At 43.7% G+C, this 19,569-nt stretch overlaps 1 protein-coding gene across 3 annotated transcripts in view; it reads left to right on the forward strand.

Moving 5' to 3' along the window:
• Positions 1 to 1,562: 1,562 nt before the first annotated feature.
• Positions 1,563 to 19,569, forward strand: part of MFSD10 (major facilitator superfamily domain containing 10) — a 31,652-nt gene continuing 13,645 nt past the window's right edge. The window contains exons 1-6 of one of the 3 annotated variants that reach the window (XM_034772075.1): positions 1,563 to 1,718; positions 6,362 to 6,554; positions 11,467 to 11,563; positions 13,685 to 13,788; positions 14,945 to 15,103; positions 16,766 to 16,954. In XM_034772075.1, the coding sequence (XP_034627966.1) occupies positions 1,705 to 1,718; positions 6,362 to 6,554; positions 11,467 to 11,563; positions 13,685 to 13,788; positions 14,945 to 15,103; positions 16,766 to 16,954 (756 nt within the window). In that variant the 5' untranslated portion in view covers positions 1,563 to 1,704. Of the gene's footprint in view, positions 1,719 to 6,361; positions 6,555 to 11,466; positions 11,564 to 13,684; positions 13,789 to 14,345; positions 14,502 to 14,944; positions 15,104 to 16,765; positions 16,955 to 19,569 lie in introns of those variants that run through there. The other 2 variants (XM_034772076.1, XM_034772077.1) reach the window with 2 other exon arrangements.

Below are 19,569 nucleotides of genomic sequence, written 5' to 3' on the forward strand. Positions count from 1 at the left end.
GATATGAAAAATTATGTTCCAAAATTCTCTCACTTTCCTAGACATTAATTATATGTAAATATATATAACCCTGAAATATACACTAGGCCAGATCAGGGCCGGCTTCAGGGGTTTGGCCGCCTCAAGCAGCCAAAAAAAAAAAGCCGCGATAGCCATCTATGGCGGCAATTCGGCGGAAGGTCCTTTGCTCCGAGCCGGAGTGGGGGACCGTCCGCCGAATAGCTGGACCTGCCGCCCCTCTCCGGAGTTGCCGCCCCAAGCACCTGCTTGCCAAGCTGGTGGCTGGAGCCGGCCCTGGGCCAGATCTTCAGCTGCTGTAAACCAGCACAGCTCCAGTGAGTGAAGTCAATTCAGCTATGCTGTATTACACCAGCTGAGGATCTGCCCTAACTCAGCCACCTTAATTTTATTTCTTTTTCCTTGTGATTTTTCTGTCAGAAGAATCCACACATTTCAACATCCATAGTTTATTTGTAAGAGATTAAACTTTTTCTTAATAAAAATAAGCATGTGCGCACACTAAAAAGTCACATTCTGTTAGCCTTGATTACACTAGGGAAATTTTGCAAATATTTCCTGCTGAAGCTAACACTGTAGCAACAGAAGGGCTTGTGTAGGCAGGAGGCTGCTATTTTATGTACTGTGTCTTAACCACTAACACCAGCATCAGCCAGTGACCTATTTATACCAGGGCTTCCAAGATTGCTACTGCTGTTGGAGCTGAACTGCTGGGCAACAAAGGGAAATGTTTGCAAACTTTCCCTAATGTAGACAAGACTATTGCAGGAGAGAAGTGTGTCTGAGCACAGAATTAGGAGTCAGAAACTTCTGTTTGTATTCCAGCTCTAATACTAACTCTATGGCCTTGAGGATACCAACTTCTGCCTCCGTTTGTCCTGCTGTAAAAAGGAGATAAAATGATGATCTCACAGGGATTTTATACTATCAGTGTTTTTTATAGGATCTGCATTACATTTGGCATCTATAACACACGTTTGTACAGTTGACGTTCTATGACAACCCTAATACTCTGTGAGAAGTCAAAGGGAAAAATAAAAAACACTTCCTTTTAGATACGGATGTAATCTCAACATTTTTAACCACGATCTTTATACGTTCTTTGCTGGATGTTGAAATGTTTGGCCAACATTAACCTTAGATTGGAGCTAAAGTCTCAAGCTTAAGGTAGGGCAGTTTACCTGGCTGTCTCAGGGGCGGGGCAGTTAACAGGCTGAGGCAGTTTGTGGGACTGTCTTCAGTTTGGGGGCTAGTTTGGGGGATGTCTTGGGTTTGCCCGGTCAGTTAACAGGCTGGGGCAGTTTGTGGGGCGTCTTAGTTTTTTTTTGCGGGGGGGATTATCTAAATGAGGCGGGGGCTCTACAAAAGAGCTGCTGAGGGGGACTTTACACACTGCCAACTCGTTCCTCAGCAGAGCGGGCAACTCTCCCCTGAAATGAATTCTCCCCTGAGGGCGTTTCCCTGCCGGGGAGTGAGGCTGGGGGCACAGTGGCACCCACAGAAGATGTTCTCTTCCCCCTGGGCAGGACTCAGCCCGGAAGAGGAAGCGCCGCGGCCGTGTGGAGCGCTCTTCAGCTGTTGGGAAGCAGAGGTGGAGCTGGTCCCTGTGCACCGGGCAGCTGGCGGCGCCCCCTCCCTTCGCCGGCCAGCATCGCGCGGGGGAGGAGCGCGCTGAGGAGGGTGCAGATGGACGCGGACAGGTGAGGGCTTTGTGCCGGGGGAGGATCTGTGCTGGGCACAGTGAGCAGGATGCGGGGCTGTCTCCGATGGGGCGGGGGGGGGCAGTTTGCAGGGGATATGTGTGGGGGGGGTGTCCCGGACGTGGGGGTGGCTACGGCTCACACCTGGGAATGGGGGACAGTGACTAGTACGTCAGTCCCAGCACCCCAAACCAGAATAATGTCCCCCTAAGTGATGCTTTGGTCTCTGCGTCTCATTCAAACTCCCCTCCCCTCCTCCCCCTTCGCTCGCGTGTCTCTAGTCACGCTGGGGCTCAGGGGAGGTTAAGTAGTTTGTGAAACTGGCCCTGCTGCTCTTTCTCTCTCCAGAATCAAACCCAGTCTCTTAATGAGTCACAAAAGCCTTCTCCAGACTGGCAGAGCAATCCCGAGGTGGGAAATACGGGGGTTCCTCCTCCAGCAGGAGCCCAGCAAGGCAAGGAGCTGTGAGGTTGCGGCTGGTCGCTAGCAAATGACTAAGGCCCTAGGTGTGAGTTCTGGACCGGGTCAGCTTCCAAGTCAGTTCTTTTATTGGAACCGGGAGGCTGGTGCCCCTGGCCGGGACTGAATAGGTGTAATGAGGGCTGGAAAGGGAAGGAGGAAGCAAGTAACAAAGAGGGGAAGACACAGGGGATTTGTGGAGGAAACTCAAAGAGGGAGAGGTTCAGGTGTCCGGACACAAACTGGTTCCAGTAAGTGAAGAGATTTTGTCACAGTTCTTGAGGGAATTGCACCTCTGACACCTTCATGGGGGCTGCCCTCTCAGACCTCTAGCCATCACCTTTCTTTGGGCAGCATCCCGCAATCTGTTCCCTCCAGACACGGGACTCAGCTGCAGTTCCTCCTGCTTCACTGTGATTCTCTCAAAGGTCTGACTTCAGTTCAGCACCCACACTTCTGTTCTCTCAGGGGACAATAATAGGGTTAACCAGTGACCAGCCTACTCTCATAAAACAAAGTATTGTTTATTTAGAACAAAGGCGTTATAGAGGAAGCATATCTTAAAGAAAATAAAAAGTTTATAGGCATGCCTAGCTTATCAGGTGTCACCCATCTTCCCCATGGAGACCCTGGCAGGTTCCAAAGTACTTCAGGTCCTGCACAGGATCTGTGCCTCTTGGTCACAATCTCATGTCCATTTGTGGATCAAGGGTGACTGACCTCTCTCCCAGGTGAGAGTTGTTTCTTTATACAGTTTTCAGTTCTTTGTTTGCCAGGCCTCTTGAACCAGGTCAAACCACTATATGCTCTTTCCCCAGGGGGTAAAACTTCCACAGACTTCTTACCTGCATAAGAGATTTGCATTAATTCCCCCCAGTGCTGTAACTAGGCATAGCGGTGCCTGGGGTGAGCAAGTATATTTGCGTCCTCTACAATTTTTTTTCATTTTTCCACCCAGAGATGACACGTGTGGGGGGGGGGGCGGGTGAGGCAGGAAATGCATGGTCACATGCCTCTCCCCCCAAGATTTTTTGGTTGTGCGCCTCCCCCCCCCCACCCAGACAGGCTGGGTGGTCTGCTGAGATGAGTCAGAGGGTGGAGGTGGTGTCCCCTCACCCCGCCCCCCGACCAAGCCCTTGCCACGCCTCTATTTGTGCCCTGGGAAGATGCCCTGGTTATGGCTCTGATTACCCCTCAGTGATTTGAGTTCCTGCATTGAGCCAGAAATGCAATCACCAGCTAGCCCATAAAGGTACATATAACATTTATAAAGCTGATACAATTGTCTTTGACTATTCCATGTGTTCATCGTATCTGTCACATCTCAGCATAATAGCCTTTGAATGTTCCATGCTTCCAGAGCATTGCATCCGTAACTACTTCCTAGAACTAAAATATTCCCTACTATAGAATGGCCATTGCAGGAAGCAAGGTGGGCTGCCATGGCAGAGATGCGGTGTTGCTTGTATTGAATGAAGAAGGGTGGTTATGTATTATGAAGTGCAGTTTGGCTTGCTTGCTGGAGAAGAAGGCGAAGGCCTGCACAGCAACCTCTCCTGACCACTAACCAGAGAAGAATGAGAATGAAAAATTCCTGGCCCAAGTGTCAAGGCCAAAACTAATGCTCACAGTTGACTTCAACTAACCAGATATCTCTTAGATAAATAAATAATCAGGGCTCCTGATTTTTGGTTTTATGTGATAAACATCCCTGATTTAAAAAAAAATTGAAAGTGGTATTTATCCAATAAACACAAGAAATGGTTACTTGTATCTAAGGGCTTGTCTTCGCAGAGTAATATGTGGACTGCAAGGGTATGATTTCTAAAGTGCACTAATGTGGCATATTAATTAGTCCATGTAAACACTGCTGGTGTTCCCTAAGGTGTAGTAGTATTTGAAACAATGCTAAATTAAAGTGTACTAAAGAACATTACAAAGAAGTTACTCATTACAATATATACTTTACTCGCTACAATATATTCAAAGAGCCATAAGTCCTATGATTTTTTGGACCACTACACAAAACTCAAAAGTTGCTAATAAAAAACCCAGAAAATCAGAGGCCCTACAACTAATGCTAAATGTTTATAATTAGAGTGACTTGCAATTAAAAATAAAAAGTGTCATATACTCTTATACAAAAAGAAAAAACCCGTTACATGCAGTAGTAGGTTCAGCTGCATTATGGCAACAATTGTTGTTAATAAATGGATTGTAAGTGTCCTCCTCTTCTGTTTATCGGAGAATGTTAGTTCTTTAATAGTTTAGCTGCAATAATCAATAACTCAATACTAAAGATTTGTAGTGAAAAGATCTATCTGTGAACACAAATAGTTTTAAGATCTCCAGTGAGTGTTACTTGGTTTAGCACAATTTTATATCCCCAGTGGTTTGTACCTGGAATACAGAGTATGTCTTTAATACAGAACTTATGCCAGAAATTATTCAGTGGGGCTGATCCTGAGCAATGGAAGTCCAATAGTAGTTTGGCTATTAATTGAAGGAGGATAAAGAGGTAGTTTCCCCCATTTTTACTGCTTGATCCAGTAAACACAGAATCAGATTTTAAATTTGTTTTGGGTTTTTTTGGGTTGTCGGGACCTTGGGAGGGAAGATTGTTATGTGAAGTGTACAGAAATTGTGCTGCAGTGTTTTGACAATATTATGGATAAAAATATATTTTTTTAAAAAAGGATATATCAATTTAACAATGTTTCTTATTTAAAGTAAATACATTTTTCTTTAAAAAAATGAACCTGCTTTAAAATTATATTTGAAATTGTGGCAGCCTATGGTAAGGCCTAAACATACTATAATCCATTAAACTCACTAAAATAAAAATAATAAAATGCTGCATCAATGAGGCCTCCTAAAATTTGAAAGATATTAAAATTTAGTGTAAAGACTATATTTGTCTGCAAATCAACACATTTAAATGGTTATACCAACCAATGAGAATGAAACTTTCTTTAGGGAAATAACTAAAGTACAAATACAAAACAAGTTTAAAAACAATTATTTAAATTAATGTTTCATGCTTGCTGATTTAAAACACTTTAATTTAAATCACTCCACCTTGTTTGACAAACTGCTAACTTTTTGTAATATATCACAGACAGACATATAGACAGACTGTAAACTCATTAGGACATGGACAATCTTCTGTGTTTGTATAGTACCAAGCATAATGGGGCCCCAGCCCTGGCTGGGGTCTTTAGGTGCTCCCAGAATACAAATAATAAAAATATTTTGCTGATAGTTATGCTAGCAGTACAAGAAATTAAAATAAGATCCTTGTAAAGGGTCAGCTGCCTTACAGTTATGCCCCTCCTATGGTTTTGTATAGATTTAAAGACATATTAGTAATTTCAAATTGAACTTTGTTTTACAGTGTTTCTTGAGTTGCCATTGCTGAGCAAAACACCCTCCCTGAAGTGGTCAGTGAATCACACTGTTGTAGGTGTTTATACAGCACTAATCACTGTAGTATCTACTGTAGACATAAACGCTGTTAGTTACCTGCGTGAGGAGACATTTCCATTCCATGATTATACTTTAATGCTGGATTGAAAACATTTTTACAAAATAAATAAGTCCAGAAAAATTGTTTGTATTTAAACATGAAAGAGGTATTGTTACAGGTTCCAGAGTAGCAGCCGTGTTAGTCTGTATCCGCAAAAAGAACAGGAGTACTTGTGGCACCTTAGAGACTAACAAATTTATTAGAGCATAAGCTTTCGCGAAGAAGTGGGCTGTAGTCCATGAAAGCTTATGCTCTAATAAATTTGTTAGTCTCTAAGGTGCCACAAGTACTCCTGTTCTTTTTGAGGTATAGTTAGTATAGTTAGCACTTGTATCCTGTTAAGACACATTCATTTAGCTGGGACTGATTGTACTGAGTGCTTGAAGTTTTCCTTTGAACAGTGGTTCTTGCCATCATGCTCCACTTTTACCAGAACAAATGAGCTGAGTGACTAAGGTCCAGGAATTGTGAGGCCGGGGGCCTGTTCTGTTTTGCAAAACAGCCCCCTCCCTAGTGAACCAGGATTCTAATCTAGCAATTGCTATACGGTTGCACTGGGGGAAATGGAGTAAGAATGAGTCAGCAAGTTCTTCCCCTTTGGGTAAAATAACCTCAGTGCCTGAAATGCTTCAGAGTGAGTGCTGTTATGCTGTTTCAGAAGTGTGACGCCTGACAACATGGCCATGAGAACGGGGGAAAGTAGCTGCCCCACCAAAGGCAAGTCAGAGGCTGAAGATGGCTCCGGTCGGGTGATCACCATTGTCTTCGTGGCACTCCTTATAGACCTGCTGGGATTCACTCTTATTTTGCCACTCCTTCCTTCAATCCTTGAGTATTACAGCAAGAATGATGTAAGTAAGAACTAAACTGTACCTGCTGAAAATACAGTCTGGGCATGAGGCAATTTGAAGAATGGTATGCAGAGGGAGGGGAGATAACATATGGAGATATACCTATCTCATAGAGCTGGAAGGGACCCTGAAAGGTCATTGAGTCCAGCCCCCTGCCTTCACTAGCAGGATCAAGTACTGATTTTTGCCTCAGATCTCTAAGTGGCCTCTTCAAGGATTGAACTCACAACCCTGGGATTAGTAGGCCAATGCTCAAAGCACTGAGCTATCCCTCCCCCTATGTGAGGGGTGCCTGTTCCCCTGATACAGCTCAAAAGCTACATGCAGACTAAAACCCACCCGCAAGTCTGGAATGTATTTAGATTGTTCTTATGGATTTGATTGATTTGTTTGCTCTGCCTAGTAAGACTTTCTCACCTTTGCCACTGAGTTGGGGTCAGGTGTCTATGTTTGGGGAAATCCAGAGATTACTCAGTGGCTACTTCTTGTAATTGTCCTGAATTTGCCCTCCACCTTGCTGTTCTTTTACTCACTTGTGGCTGTGGCTGCCTGGTCTCCAGCGATGAGTAGTCAGATGAGAGGTTTCCTCTAACGCTGGGCTTCCTGCTGCTGTGTGGCTCAGCCAGCCGGGTGAATCTCCGTGAGGCGTGAAGCCCTGGTCTCTTGGTAACAGAGTCTGCAGTCTCTGTTCTGTCTCTCCTGGCTGTGTGAGTGAGGGGGCCAGAACTGTGTCTCAAGATCTTCTTAGGCTAGGTCTACACTACGGCGGGGGGAGGTCAACCTAAGGTACGCAACTTCAGCTATGTGAATAGCGTAGCTGAAGTTGCGTATTTTAGGTCAACTTACCTGGCTGTGAGGACGGCGGCGAGTCGACCACTGCCGCGCCGTTGTCAACTCCGCTTCCACCTCTTGCCGCGGTGGATTTCCAGAGTCGACGGCAGAGCGATCAGGGATCGATTTTATCGCGTCTTCACTAGACGTGGTAAGTCGATCCCCAATAGATCGATTGCTACCCGCCGATCCGGCGGGTAGTGAAGACATGCCCTTAACTCAGTCTTAAGGGTCCTTTACAACACAAGCCCATCAAGGGTTCCTCATCTGTCTCTTGCGAGCTGTCTGGCTGACTTGCCATTTCTCTCTCAGCTATTCTCTCTTCCCCGATGTTCAAATCTATTTACATGACTACTCAATTACCAGTGCCAGCAACTAGGTTGTAATGGAAAATATTGAATTCTTTGTTGGCAGTAGTTTTTATTGGTAAGTAAATGATTCTTCTTAAAGCAATACACAGAACTAGCTCTCTGGTGATCTGTTTTTGAGATAGAGTGAGGTGGGGGAACTACATTGCCTTAAGCCCTCTTATTCTATCTCCATCACTCTAATTCCCTTTCCTGTGGCCGCCTTCTTACCCTGCGCTGTTTGGGTGGAGATGGGACATATGCCCTGGTCCCCAAGCACTTACGCACTTATGATCAGGAGGAGGGAGAAGTCCCCACTACTGGGTCTTCTTCAGAGCAGATTAGCAGAAAGCACATTGATGGAGCAATGAGCATCTGGATACAGCTAGAAAAATGCCAGTCAGCATGCTACTGAGGTAGTACTGAGCCCCATGATTCCATGTCTAATTTGGTACTGTTCGTGTAAACCGGGGACCCTCTTGAAGCTTTGCTTCCCCCTGACCCTCACTCCAAAGGCAGGATTCATGAACCCCAAAAGCCATATATGGCTAGACAGTCTGTACCTGTCAAAAACCAGCACCTTGACTGACAGAGTCATGAAGAAACATGTCACAGATGCACAGAATCTGTGCTACATCCCAGATTTTAAACAGTCTCTTGGAAGAACTCCTTCAGCATGACAGACCCCCAGGAGTCCCACTTTTCCTTCAGGGAAGGCCCTGCAGTCTTACTGCCTCCTAGACTGTAGCCTCTGGGCTACAGCACTCCTGCTTTATACTGAGCTCTGCCCAGTGAGTGCAATTGAAATAGACTTGTACACTCTTCAGGGACTAATGCACCCTTGCAAGTATTTGCAGTGACACCTAAGCAGCATTTTCAGAACAGGATAGGAGTTATTAGTCAACTGGAACATAGCACTGGAAGTCCTTAGGTTATCATGGAGAAATAAAGGTTAAAGCATAGTTCATTCTGATCAAGCCAGAACAATTCACCAGGCCAAGCTGTAATGAACTCCATTTTCTAGCTTGTGCTCTCTCATTTCCTTACTCAGTCCCAGTAGAGAGCCCACCTCCTCCAGAAGCAGAACCCCACACTAATCCTCTGTCTCTGTCTATTGTTCTCAAGCTGAGGTCTCTGCTTAGCTTCTCTGCTGAGAATGTCAATTCATGAGTCATTGGCGCTTTACTCCTGTGGGGAATTCTGCACCAAAAAATTAAAAATTCTGCCCACAATATTTTAAAATTCTGCAAAAATCTGAGTATTTTATTTGTCAAAATAACACAGTCATGCTAGTTTCAATTATTTTGGTAATCTATTTCAAAATACCTGTCAACAAGTATGTCTGTAACAATACAGACAACAAAAGAAATTCAGGAAATGTTTTTTGACAAATAGATTCTTTACTAGGCATATTTTGTTCATATAAAACTTAGAGTAATAATTCATTTAAACTACAATATAGAAAATATTTCCTGCATCCCTCGGAAGCAGTGCAAAGGCTTGGGAGAGTACGGGGTAATGGAGGAGCTGAGGGAAAGGGAAATAATTTCTGGGAAGGCACCTGGGGAGTTGGGGAATCTTCCCCATGCAGACTCTGTCTGATTCCTGGCCTCTCCCAATCAGTCAGGCACATCTGCTCCTGTCCCGATGTATCATTGCACTCCCACTCAGCTCCCCCCTGTCCCTTTTCCCCATGTTTCCCTGAACCCCCACTCAGCCACCCCTCGTCCTCCTGCCCCCATTTGTCCCTGCTCCCCCTGCCCTCCATCCCCAGGTGGCCCTGCACTCCCATTCAGCTACCCCTCCCCCATCCCTATGTATCCCTGCACCCCCAGCCCCCAGTGTCCCTGCACCTCTATTCAGTCAGCCTCATTCCCATGTGTCCCTGCACCCCTACCCAGCCACCCCATTCCCTGTCACCATGTGTCCTTGAACCTCCCATCCCCATTCACCGGTCCCCATGTTTCCCTGAACCACCTCTCAGCCACCCCACCCCCCATCCCCATGTTTCTCTGCACCCCCACTGAGCCACCCCTGCCCCCATGTGGCCCTGCACTCCTCATCCCCCATCCCCATGTGGCCCTGCACGCCCACTCCCATTCAGTCCCCACTCCAGTCTGTCGACCCCACTAGCCCTTCTGAACCCCAGTCTATCTGACCCCGCAGCAGCCTTGTGTGCCCCGCTCTGTCTGTCTCCCCCCCCCCATCATGTGCCTTCTTACCTGGCCCCACGGGCAGGGTGCTGTAAGGGACACAGCCTCTGCTCTCTCCCTATCAGATGCTGACTGTTTTGGATGGTAAGCAGTGAGCCAGCTGCCTCTGTTCTGGCACCACCACAGCCCCTGGTAGCCGAAAGGCGTAACTGCAGAGCCTCTTCAGCAGAATGTATTTTCTGTGGGGAAAAAAAAATTCTGTGGGACACATGAATTCTGCGCTTGTGCAGTGGTGCAGAATTCCCCCAGGAGTAGAGCTTGCATTGTCTCTCTGGACCCCGTGTTGATCTGGGTCAGTTTCCATCAGTTTCTTAACAACTGTATTCTGTTTACCCAGACGGCAAGGTGATGCACATACCCATGTCTCTTAATCTGCCCTGAGAACAAACTTAATCCCTTTTCCCTCTATTGGGTAGCAATGCAAATTATGGGAGAAAACTGAGGCACACATAAGCCTCATAGAAATATTACAAAAAGTTCCTACTTTGTCACCAACATGTTCCTCATTCAAGTAAAAGATGAGGAGTTTGGGCTGGGCTGGTGGCCTAGTGCTTTGAATAGCAAAGTGTAAACCTTGGGTCTCCTTCCTAGTCCCAGTCCATTGCTCTCTGAGTTCTAGGAGATGGGAAGGAGACACAGAGCCTTGTGTTGTTCATCGGCATCCCCCCTGGTTAATTGAGTAACTTTAATGAGGAGCTGTGAAGCTCTTCATAGCCCCTTCCTCTTCGGTAGGAGGCTGGTGACGGAGACACATGGTTTCTAGGGTGGGTGTGCAACATGGAGGACAAACAGGGAGACTCTCAGGACTCTAACAGGAATGTAGAAGACCTGTCTGGGATGAGATATGAATTTGTAACTCAAATCGTGGCTCTATTATGTATAAAATCCAGACTTAGCAAGTGTAGGAGTTAATGCCTAACTCTGTAGCATTTATTCACCATCTTCTGCTCTGTGTTCCGGTCATATGTTTCTGTAGGGCATAAAGGGGCAAATTTCTACCCCTGCTGTATGGTTGCTGAGGACTCTACCTGCAGTGGAACCAGCCTAGCTCTGTTGTGTAGGGAGGGGCTAGATGCTAGGAGCCAGCACATGGGCTTTGCATCCCATTCCTGCTTCAGAACCCAGCACTAGTCTGTGAGAATCTGTCTGTGCCACCATGGAAGAGATTTTGAGAGAGAGATGAAAGGTCAAGGGGATGGTAAATATATCTGGGACTACACTGATCCATCAGGCATATACCCCATACATACACTTGGGGAAGGAAGTTGTCTCAAGTGGCATCTTTGGGATACAAAGCAATGCTACATTTTTGCAAATAAAGTCAGAGCCTGCAAGAGAGAATTTGTTCCCTAAGTAGGGTGACCAGATGTCCCAAATTTATAGGGACAGTCCCAATTTTTGGGTCTTTTTCTCACATAGGCACCTATTACCCCCCACCTCCTGTCCCAATTTTTGACACTTGCTATCTGGTCAGCCTATCCCTAAGTGCCATTAACTATGACTTATGACTCTCTTTTGTAGGATGGTTTCTATCTATCACTACAGCATGGCGTGGACTGGTTTGCTGCAGTGTTTGGGGTACCTCTGGAGAGGAAGTACAACACTGTCTTGTTTGGAGGTATGAATGAACCTGCAATCTAGTGTCATTTTCAGGTTCTCTTCTATGGTAATGTTTTTATTTATGAACAACTTGTAAACATATGGCACCATTATTAAATTGGGGCTTAAATACCACAGTAAAAGATGCCCTAGAAGTACCCAAGAGAAGCAGATTATAAATATTTGGTAAATGGTACTGCTTACATGGAACTGATAGCTGTGACTAGTCAGGCAAGCAGTTCAACCTATTCCTCAGTAATGCTTCCTAGGCCAGGCCTGCTGTGCTTTACTACTTTAGCACTGAGCTTCCCAGGAATGGAGGCAAATCGGCAGGGGGTGTCGAGTGAATAGAGGCTCACCATTTATACCTCAACCGGCAGCCACACTGCGGTGTCTATGGAACAGTTGCTGCAGAGGGCAGTACTATTTGTTGCCACCAGGGCACTTCTGTTGTGACTGAGTCTTCTCCAGCTCCTCCATGAGTCACTGAAGGCAGCAAAGCAGTGAATCAAGGCCTCTGAAAGGCTAATTCAGATTTGTTAATAGTGAGCAAGGGAAGGTAAGAGGCCTGTGTGTTGGGCCAGGTGTGTAAACAACCAAGTTCACATTCTTGGCATAGCTTGTGGTGTTGTGGTTTAAACTGTACCATCTGCATTACACTACCCTTCACTAGTGCTTCACACTTCATACATCCAAGAGACATGAGTGAAAATTTCAGGATTCTGGCTGAGAATGGGGAGCAACTGTTTCCCCCGCCTTCTTCCTCCCTTCCCTCTATGAGACAGAAGTAGTGAGGAAGGGGCATACTTGTAGGTGCACCAATCATTTTGGGCACCAGCCGGCACAGCAAATGAGTATCTGATGTTGGCAGCCATCTGTGGTGACCGCTGCTTATCATTGCAAATGTAATCATCTCTTTGTTACTTTGTACTTCCATCCTGCACCTGCCTGTACCTACCTGTTGTCTCTTGTGTCATACTTGGACTGTAAATCTCTTCAGGATAGGAACCAACTTTTTGTTATACGTTTGTACAGTGCTTAGCATAATGGATTTGAAGCTCAGTTGCTCCTTTAGTTGCTGCTAATAATAATAATAATTAATAATAATTAATGTCCATCCAAATAAGAAAGAACCTTGCTGCCTTCACTTGTGAGCTAAAGCTGTAAGTGGGTGTATGGCTTTTGTTTTGTTTTGTTTTTTGTTTTTGTTTCATTTTTTACTTTGTTGTTGTTGAGCAACCACAAAGAAATTATTCTTCCCCAGATACTCAAATACTTGAGGTGAAATCCTGACTCCTTTAAAGTCAAGGGGAGTTTTACAGTTTTACCATTCAGTGGTGCAAAATTTAACCCATGGTCTCTGTGTGCATTTTCAACCTTGATAGGTGGTCTAAGTAAGACATATAAGCCAGCTCTCTCCTTTAAAGAAAAAAACTGTGACAACAAAGCATTTTCTTGGCAGTTTGTCACAAAGGTATTGCAAATTAATGAGGGCACTGAGTTAGAGATGGCAAGAGAGGAGAGGAACTGAAGATCACAGGGACAGAATGTAGGTTTCAAGGAACCTCTTCAGATATGTAGACTCACTGCCATTTATGTGAGGGTGTCACATACCCCAATGTGTCTCACTGCTGCCTTTGATACCAAGGGGATAAAATATAAGCTAATTAAATATGACAGATCCAAGTTCAGTTAATCAAAAAACTACTTAAAAGAATTGTGTGTTACACTGACTGGCTCTTAAATCCTATATTATCCTCTCTCCATGAATAGTAAGAGTTTGCAGTCAGAGATAGCAAATATCAGAGAATTTGCATTTTACTGACACACCCCTCCTTCCCCCATAAGTCCCATCTTGTTCTGGTTTGTCTGCATTTCCCTTTCCCTTGAAAACCCAATTAAATTCAGTTAAATAACAACTTAGCCACAATATTTTGGGGCTGTTTGCATTCCAGGGAGATAACTGCTGTTCATGGCTACAGTCTGACGACATAATTGTGTATCCTTTATATGTGTTCGAGTTGTTGGGTTTTTTTAAGGGCCATAGTGAAGTGATAGGCCTTAAACAATTATGCTGCCTTTGTGTTTAAAACTAAGGCAGCATGTATAATGATTAAGTCTAATGATCAATCTTTTCTAGGTCTGATTGGCTCCATCTTTTCCATCCTGCAGTTTTTTTCCTCTCCGCTCACGGGCGCTGCATCTGACTGCTTGGGGAGAAGGCCGATCATGTTGTTGACAGTGGTATGTCTGGCAGCCTGACTAGAATCAGCATAAATCAAATGTACAGAGGGAGGCCAGTGTGTTTAGTGCACAGCACTAGTCCTGACCATTGCTGCCTCCCCTGGCCAAGTCACTTGATCAAACTTGGGGGTTTAACGTTAGGTACTTAGGGCCAGATTTTAAAAGGTATTTAGGTGCCTAAAGGTGCAGATAGGCACCTAGTGGGATTTTCAGAAGGGCTTATTTCTATCTTTTAGGCAACTCAATACCATTGACATTCTAACATGCAAGATCACACCACCTGTACAAGTGCCTACATGTGGATTTAGGTGCTTGACTTTAGGCACTCAGTCTGAAAATGTTGGACTTAATCTTTTTGTCCCTGAGTTCTCCATCTGTATAATAGGGATAATAATATTATGTACTCCAGCCCCTTGTAAAGTACCTTGGGATCTTTGATTGGAAAGCACTTGACAGAAGTGCAACATATCATTTATTTATTGTATTAATGAACATTCACCAAACAGTCTCTCTCTTTGGTAGCTGTTACAAGTTTAAATTTAGGGCTCTGATTATAGGTATAATACAGTGCAAGTATGAACATGCATAAGGGATCTCGGCAACAAATGACATACCCAACCCATCATCCAATAAAGTCTTTGCAGATTAATACATTAAGCATGTGTGAGTTCAATTATTATTCACCAAAACTGAAGGCTAAAATTGACTTTCAGGTCAGTGGATTTTTCTCTTTTTTTGTCTTAGAATTTTTCTGAGTTGCAGATTTTATTTAACATTTTAATTATATTGGAAACCATTTTGTGGCTGTCTTGTAAGCAAAATGGAGCAAGTTGTACAAAGGTGTTCTAAACACCTTTCAGTGCATAAAAAGGATAGATTTTGCATCAGACAAACTTCCTCCTAACATAATGTACAATAGTGGGATTGTGTGAAATGATTACAGATGGGTTCTCCTTAGTGGATTTTTACTGTCTGACATTTAGTGTAGTATATGTCTGGTGAAATGCCAGTTTATTCAAGAAAGCATTTGTTGTTTCATGATTAATGGAGCAGACATTGATTTTGCTTTTCAAACATTAGTCTAGCTAGAAAATAATCCTAAAATGATGCTGATTTTACTGTATTATGTAAGAGAAATCTCCTCTTCTCTCTGCAGGTGGGGTTGATAGCATCGTATGCACTCTGGGCTATCTCTAGGAGTTTTGGTATTTTTCTTCTCTCCAGAGTCCTAGGTGGAATAAGTAAAGGGAACGTCAGCCTGTCTACTGCTATAATTGCTGACCTGCACTCTCCAAAAGCGAGGAGCAAGGGCATGGTGAGTTACAAATACTGGCTATACGGATGGGATTTCTTGTTCATTTTTCATCAGAGTTGCGTGTTTTGTTACTTCTGATGTATTTTCACTGATCAAGTGATAATGATGACTTACGTTTGTAGAGTGCCTTTCTTCCAGAAGGATGCCAAAGCACTTTACAAATTGACTTAACAATTTTATTTAAGAGTCATTTCACCCACTGGCGAAATGCAACCAACTCTGCAATGGAAAGCGATACTTGTATAACATTGTAGCAACTGCTAAAGTGTCAGTACACTTCCTGCACTATAATATTTATCTAACTGAAACTATAGGGTGAATTTTTAGTAGGCAGAATGTTATAATGTTGCAGAATGTTATCTGTATCCTGGCTAACTTGCACTCGGGGAAAATATGTGGAGATTTTAAAATTCAACAACAATGTCAAGTGTTGATACAGTACTTTTCATTTTCAAAGCACTTTCCACACAATAATCCTCACTAAACTCCTGTGTGGTAGGTAAGCCAGTAGTACTCTTCTTATTTTACAGATTGCGAATTTGAGGCAGAAATAGTAAGAGGCTGTTCTCAGGCCCAAGAGGGATTCAGTTGCAAACAGGGTTAGAACTCTGGTGTTCCTGTTTCAGTCCTGTACTCAGACAGCAAGTGGTGAGGCCCTAGTTTTGTTTTGTTTTTTAATATCTCCTCTTAAAGACACTGGCCTAAATTCTGTGCTAAGTTCCATTGAAGCCAGTGTGTGTGCACAGGGTATGAATCGGCACAGTAGTTAGCCTCCTTCCTCCAGCATTATAGCCCTGTTCTGGTGCATTGATTTAATGCTGAACTGGAGGGAAGACAGCTACCTAATGAGGCACCTTTACTATTTCCTGCACCATCACAGGTTTTTCTTAGAATCCACCAATCCTAATTCTGCCCTGGCCAAAGCCTGCTCACCTTTATTTAACTTGTATCGATAGGGCAGTAGCTGGGAATTGCAAAAGAACCAGGGGGGATGAGAAACAACATCATTGCCACCAAGGTGGTACACATGATGCACTGACATCATCCTACATTGAGCAGCTTTACAATCTAAAGGCACATCCTGGGGATTTATGGTTTTAGACCCGCTTTGGGTGAATAAGTCCTGAACTGAATGAGCACATGTTTCAAACCTCCCCCCCCCTATTTTTTTCCTCCACTTTCTTTATTTCAAAGGAGAAAGGAGCCTTAGTAGTGGAAATGATTCCTGGGTGCCCCTTTACCATGCTGAAAAGTGTCATGGCCACTTATTGAATGATAGCCCATTTTATTTTCTGCCCAGTCAGGAAAGCTTCAGCTCTGTGGCAGTTATCTCTGCCTTGCCATTCATTGCTATTTGCCACACACTTGCCCCTTCCCTTGAGGTGGTTGTGGATTTTTTTGGCATTTGCTTCATGGATGTTTAGCAAGAGACAGAATAACTTTAGAACTGACTCTCTGAATTGGATCAAAAGGTGTTTAATTCCATTACCTGCATAATTGATCATGCTTCATGTTGTGTTAGCATTTGGCACAACAATTTAGCTTCTATCAGAGTATGACAGACCTAACAGTTATCAAGTTTTACCAAAAAAAAAAAAAAAAAAATATCTTGGTCATGAATAAACCTATGTCTAAAACTTTAAGTTTACTATATCTCAACAGGCAATGATTGGTGTTGCTTTCTCACTTGGATTTACCGTGGGTCCTATGATTGGAGCTTACCTTGCCATGGAAACAGGGAAAGGAGAAGTCTTCTATCTTCGGTCAGCTTTGCTTGCGCTCATGTTTGCTGTTGCTGACTTAATTTTCATCTTCTTCCTGCTTCCGGAGACACTCCCCAAGGAAAAACGGGTAAAATATGCTGAGAGTGGCTCTGAAAATCCATATTTCCTATAGGCAAGGGCAGGACTTGAAAATTATTGAAACATTAGAAATGTATGGGGAGGGAAAGAAACTCTCCAGAACCTGATGGCTCAGGGATTTGGTTCAGTCCTTAGACCAGAAGTTAAACCCACCTAAATTGGTGATGACAGAAAGTAGCAATTGTGATTAGCAGTCATGTCCTAGGTACTGCAGTGCATCAAAAATGCTTAGATAGTTACCACTGAATTTCTGTTGGGTATGCTAAACTTCAAATTCTTCAGAAACTGATGGGGCCAATAGACAAGCCCTAGAATACTGTGTCACCTTGAGCTGGCCCAATCTAATTTGAGAATTTCAGACAATATTCTGACTCAATCATGAAAATACAGTGAAATTTGTTTTAAGACATGATTTCTCCAATTAGCCAAAGCAGGCCATAAATTGGTTGACTAGTTTAAACTAATCAGAATACATCTGTCAATAACAGTCTGGGTATCTTTTTCCAATTGTCTGTCAATATTTATAATGTGCTCATCATTGTAGTGCCTAAGCACTGTATGAGACTAAAAACACCATGAATGCTCTACTTGGTGCGGGAAGGATGGAGATTTCTGTGTCTCACTCGGATGAACAAGAACTCTAACTTTGAGTGCATTATTAATTCTCAAAAAGAAGAACAGGAGTACTTGTGGCACCTTAGAGACTAACAAATTTGTTAGTCTCTAAGGTGCCACAAGTACTCCTGTTCTTCTTTTTGCGGATACAGACTAACACGGCTGCTACTCTGAAACCTGTTATTAATTCTCAGCTATTGCTGCACCAACATCTGATAGACACTGGGTCAAATTTTCAAAAGCACCTAAATCCCATTTTCAGAAGTGATTTAGGAGCCCGAGTTCTGTAAAGTCTTATTCAAGTTAGAAGTGTAAAGGCCCAGTTTTTGGTTAAAGGTATTTAGGCGCCTAAAGGGGAGTTAGGCATCTAGGTGTTTTTGAAAATCCCACTATGTGTCTATCTGTATCTTTAGGCAACTAAATACCTTCTGAAAATGTGCCCCCCCAAGTGCCTAAATCACTTCTAAAATGAGTCTTAGGCTTTCAGAAAACAATACCTTACTCTGTGGCATAGGTACTTTTGAAAATTTTACCCAGAATTAGTAATTAGTAATTCCTGCCTCATTCTTTGGCCCAGAAAAGGATTATTATAACTGGCAAGATGAGAAGTCAGCACCTATGGTCCCACTGGTGCCCCAAATTTTCGGGTGCCCTGTGCAGCCTTGTATACTGCATATGCCTGAGGACAGCCCTGAAACAGGTTCCTCTGTAAGTCCCTGGAGACAGAAACTCGTAGCATTCAGCCCTAGGTGCAAGTAGGTAAAACACCATTGATTTTAAGGCTTGCAGCAGGGCTTAATCAGTGTCATTGTCTTTGTCCCTCGCTCTAAGCAGCACCCAGCCCTTTAAACATACCCTCCATTGACAAGGCACTTGTGGAATGAACTCTCTGTCTCTATATTTGGGCATTTAGAATAGCACAGGAAAGTTTGCCTGTGCTATTCCACCATGGCAAAAACTTTAGACCATCCCTAAATGATGCCAGCAGGGTGTGTCGTGTGAAATGGCTATTCCTTTATTCCCCCACTATGACTTTTTATGGCTCTTCCATGCATCATGTGGTCTGAAATCCAAGCTAAGGACTTGGACACTTTTTTCCTGTGTACTTTTAAAAATTCAAACTATTCCTTTTGCATGTTTATGGCAATCTGTTAGGGCTATGGATGCTCTTTGTAGACAGAGATGGTGTGAGAGTTCATTAGCTCAGGTCTGGACAGGGCTTTGAAGATATAAAGTGCGTCGGTATTATTACGCAGGGCTCTTCAATCCACCTTGTGGCTCCCCATGCCTGCCTCATGAAATTATGATTTAGTCCTGCCTTAATGCCTTAAAGAAACCACTCCATTTAGCAATGGTGATTTCATATATTTAATAGTTTTCTCTAATTCTCCCCACTTTGATTTTTAAATCCAAATCCTTTGATGGTGAGACAGTGCACCTCTACTCCGATATAACGCTACCCGATATAACACGAATTCGGATATAATGCGGTAAAGCAGTGCTCAGGGGGGACAAGGCTGTGTGCTCCGGCGGATCAAAGCAAGTTCGATATAACACGGTTTCACCTATAACGCGGTAAGATTTTTTTGGCTCCCGAGGACAGCGTTATATCAGGGTAGAGGTGTAATTGACTCCACAGAACAATCTATTGTGGGATCACAGAAGGCTGTGGCTAAGGTGAGGCATAAGCAGCAAGAGTAGATGAAGTCTTAAAAAGCAGAGATTCTCCTCAGTGAAAAATTAGCAGATAAAAAATACAGACCATAAAAAATGCAGACCATATTAGCACAATGTTTCTAGAAAGGATTTTTTTTCCTCATGGTTTCCCAGTAGGTGTCAGTGGCTGGTTAAAAGGGCTGCAAATGCAAACAATAAAGCAGTCACTTATATGCTACACATTGAGTTGTTTGTGTGATACAGATCATTATCCGATTACACATATTGCATGTATTTCAATAGCCCTAGGGGACCTGATCTTTGGGGCTTCTA

The sequence above is a fragment of the Trachemys scripta genome, chromosome 5, assembly GCF_013100865.1.
Source record: "Trachemys scripta elegans isolate TJP31775 chromosome 5, CAS_Tse_1.0, whole genome shotgun sequence".
Taxonomy (NCBI): Eukaryota; Metazoa; Chordata; order Testudines; family Emydidae; genus Trachemys; species Trachemys scripta.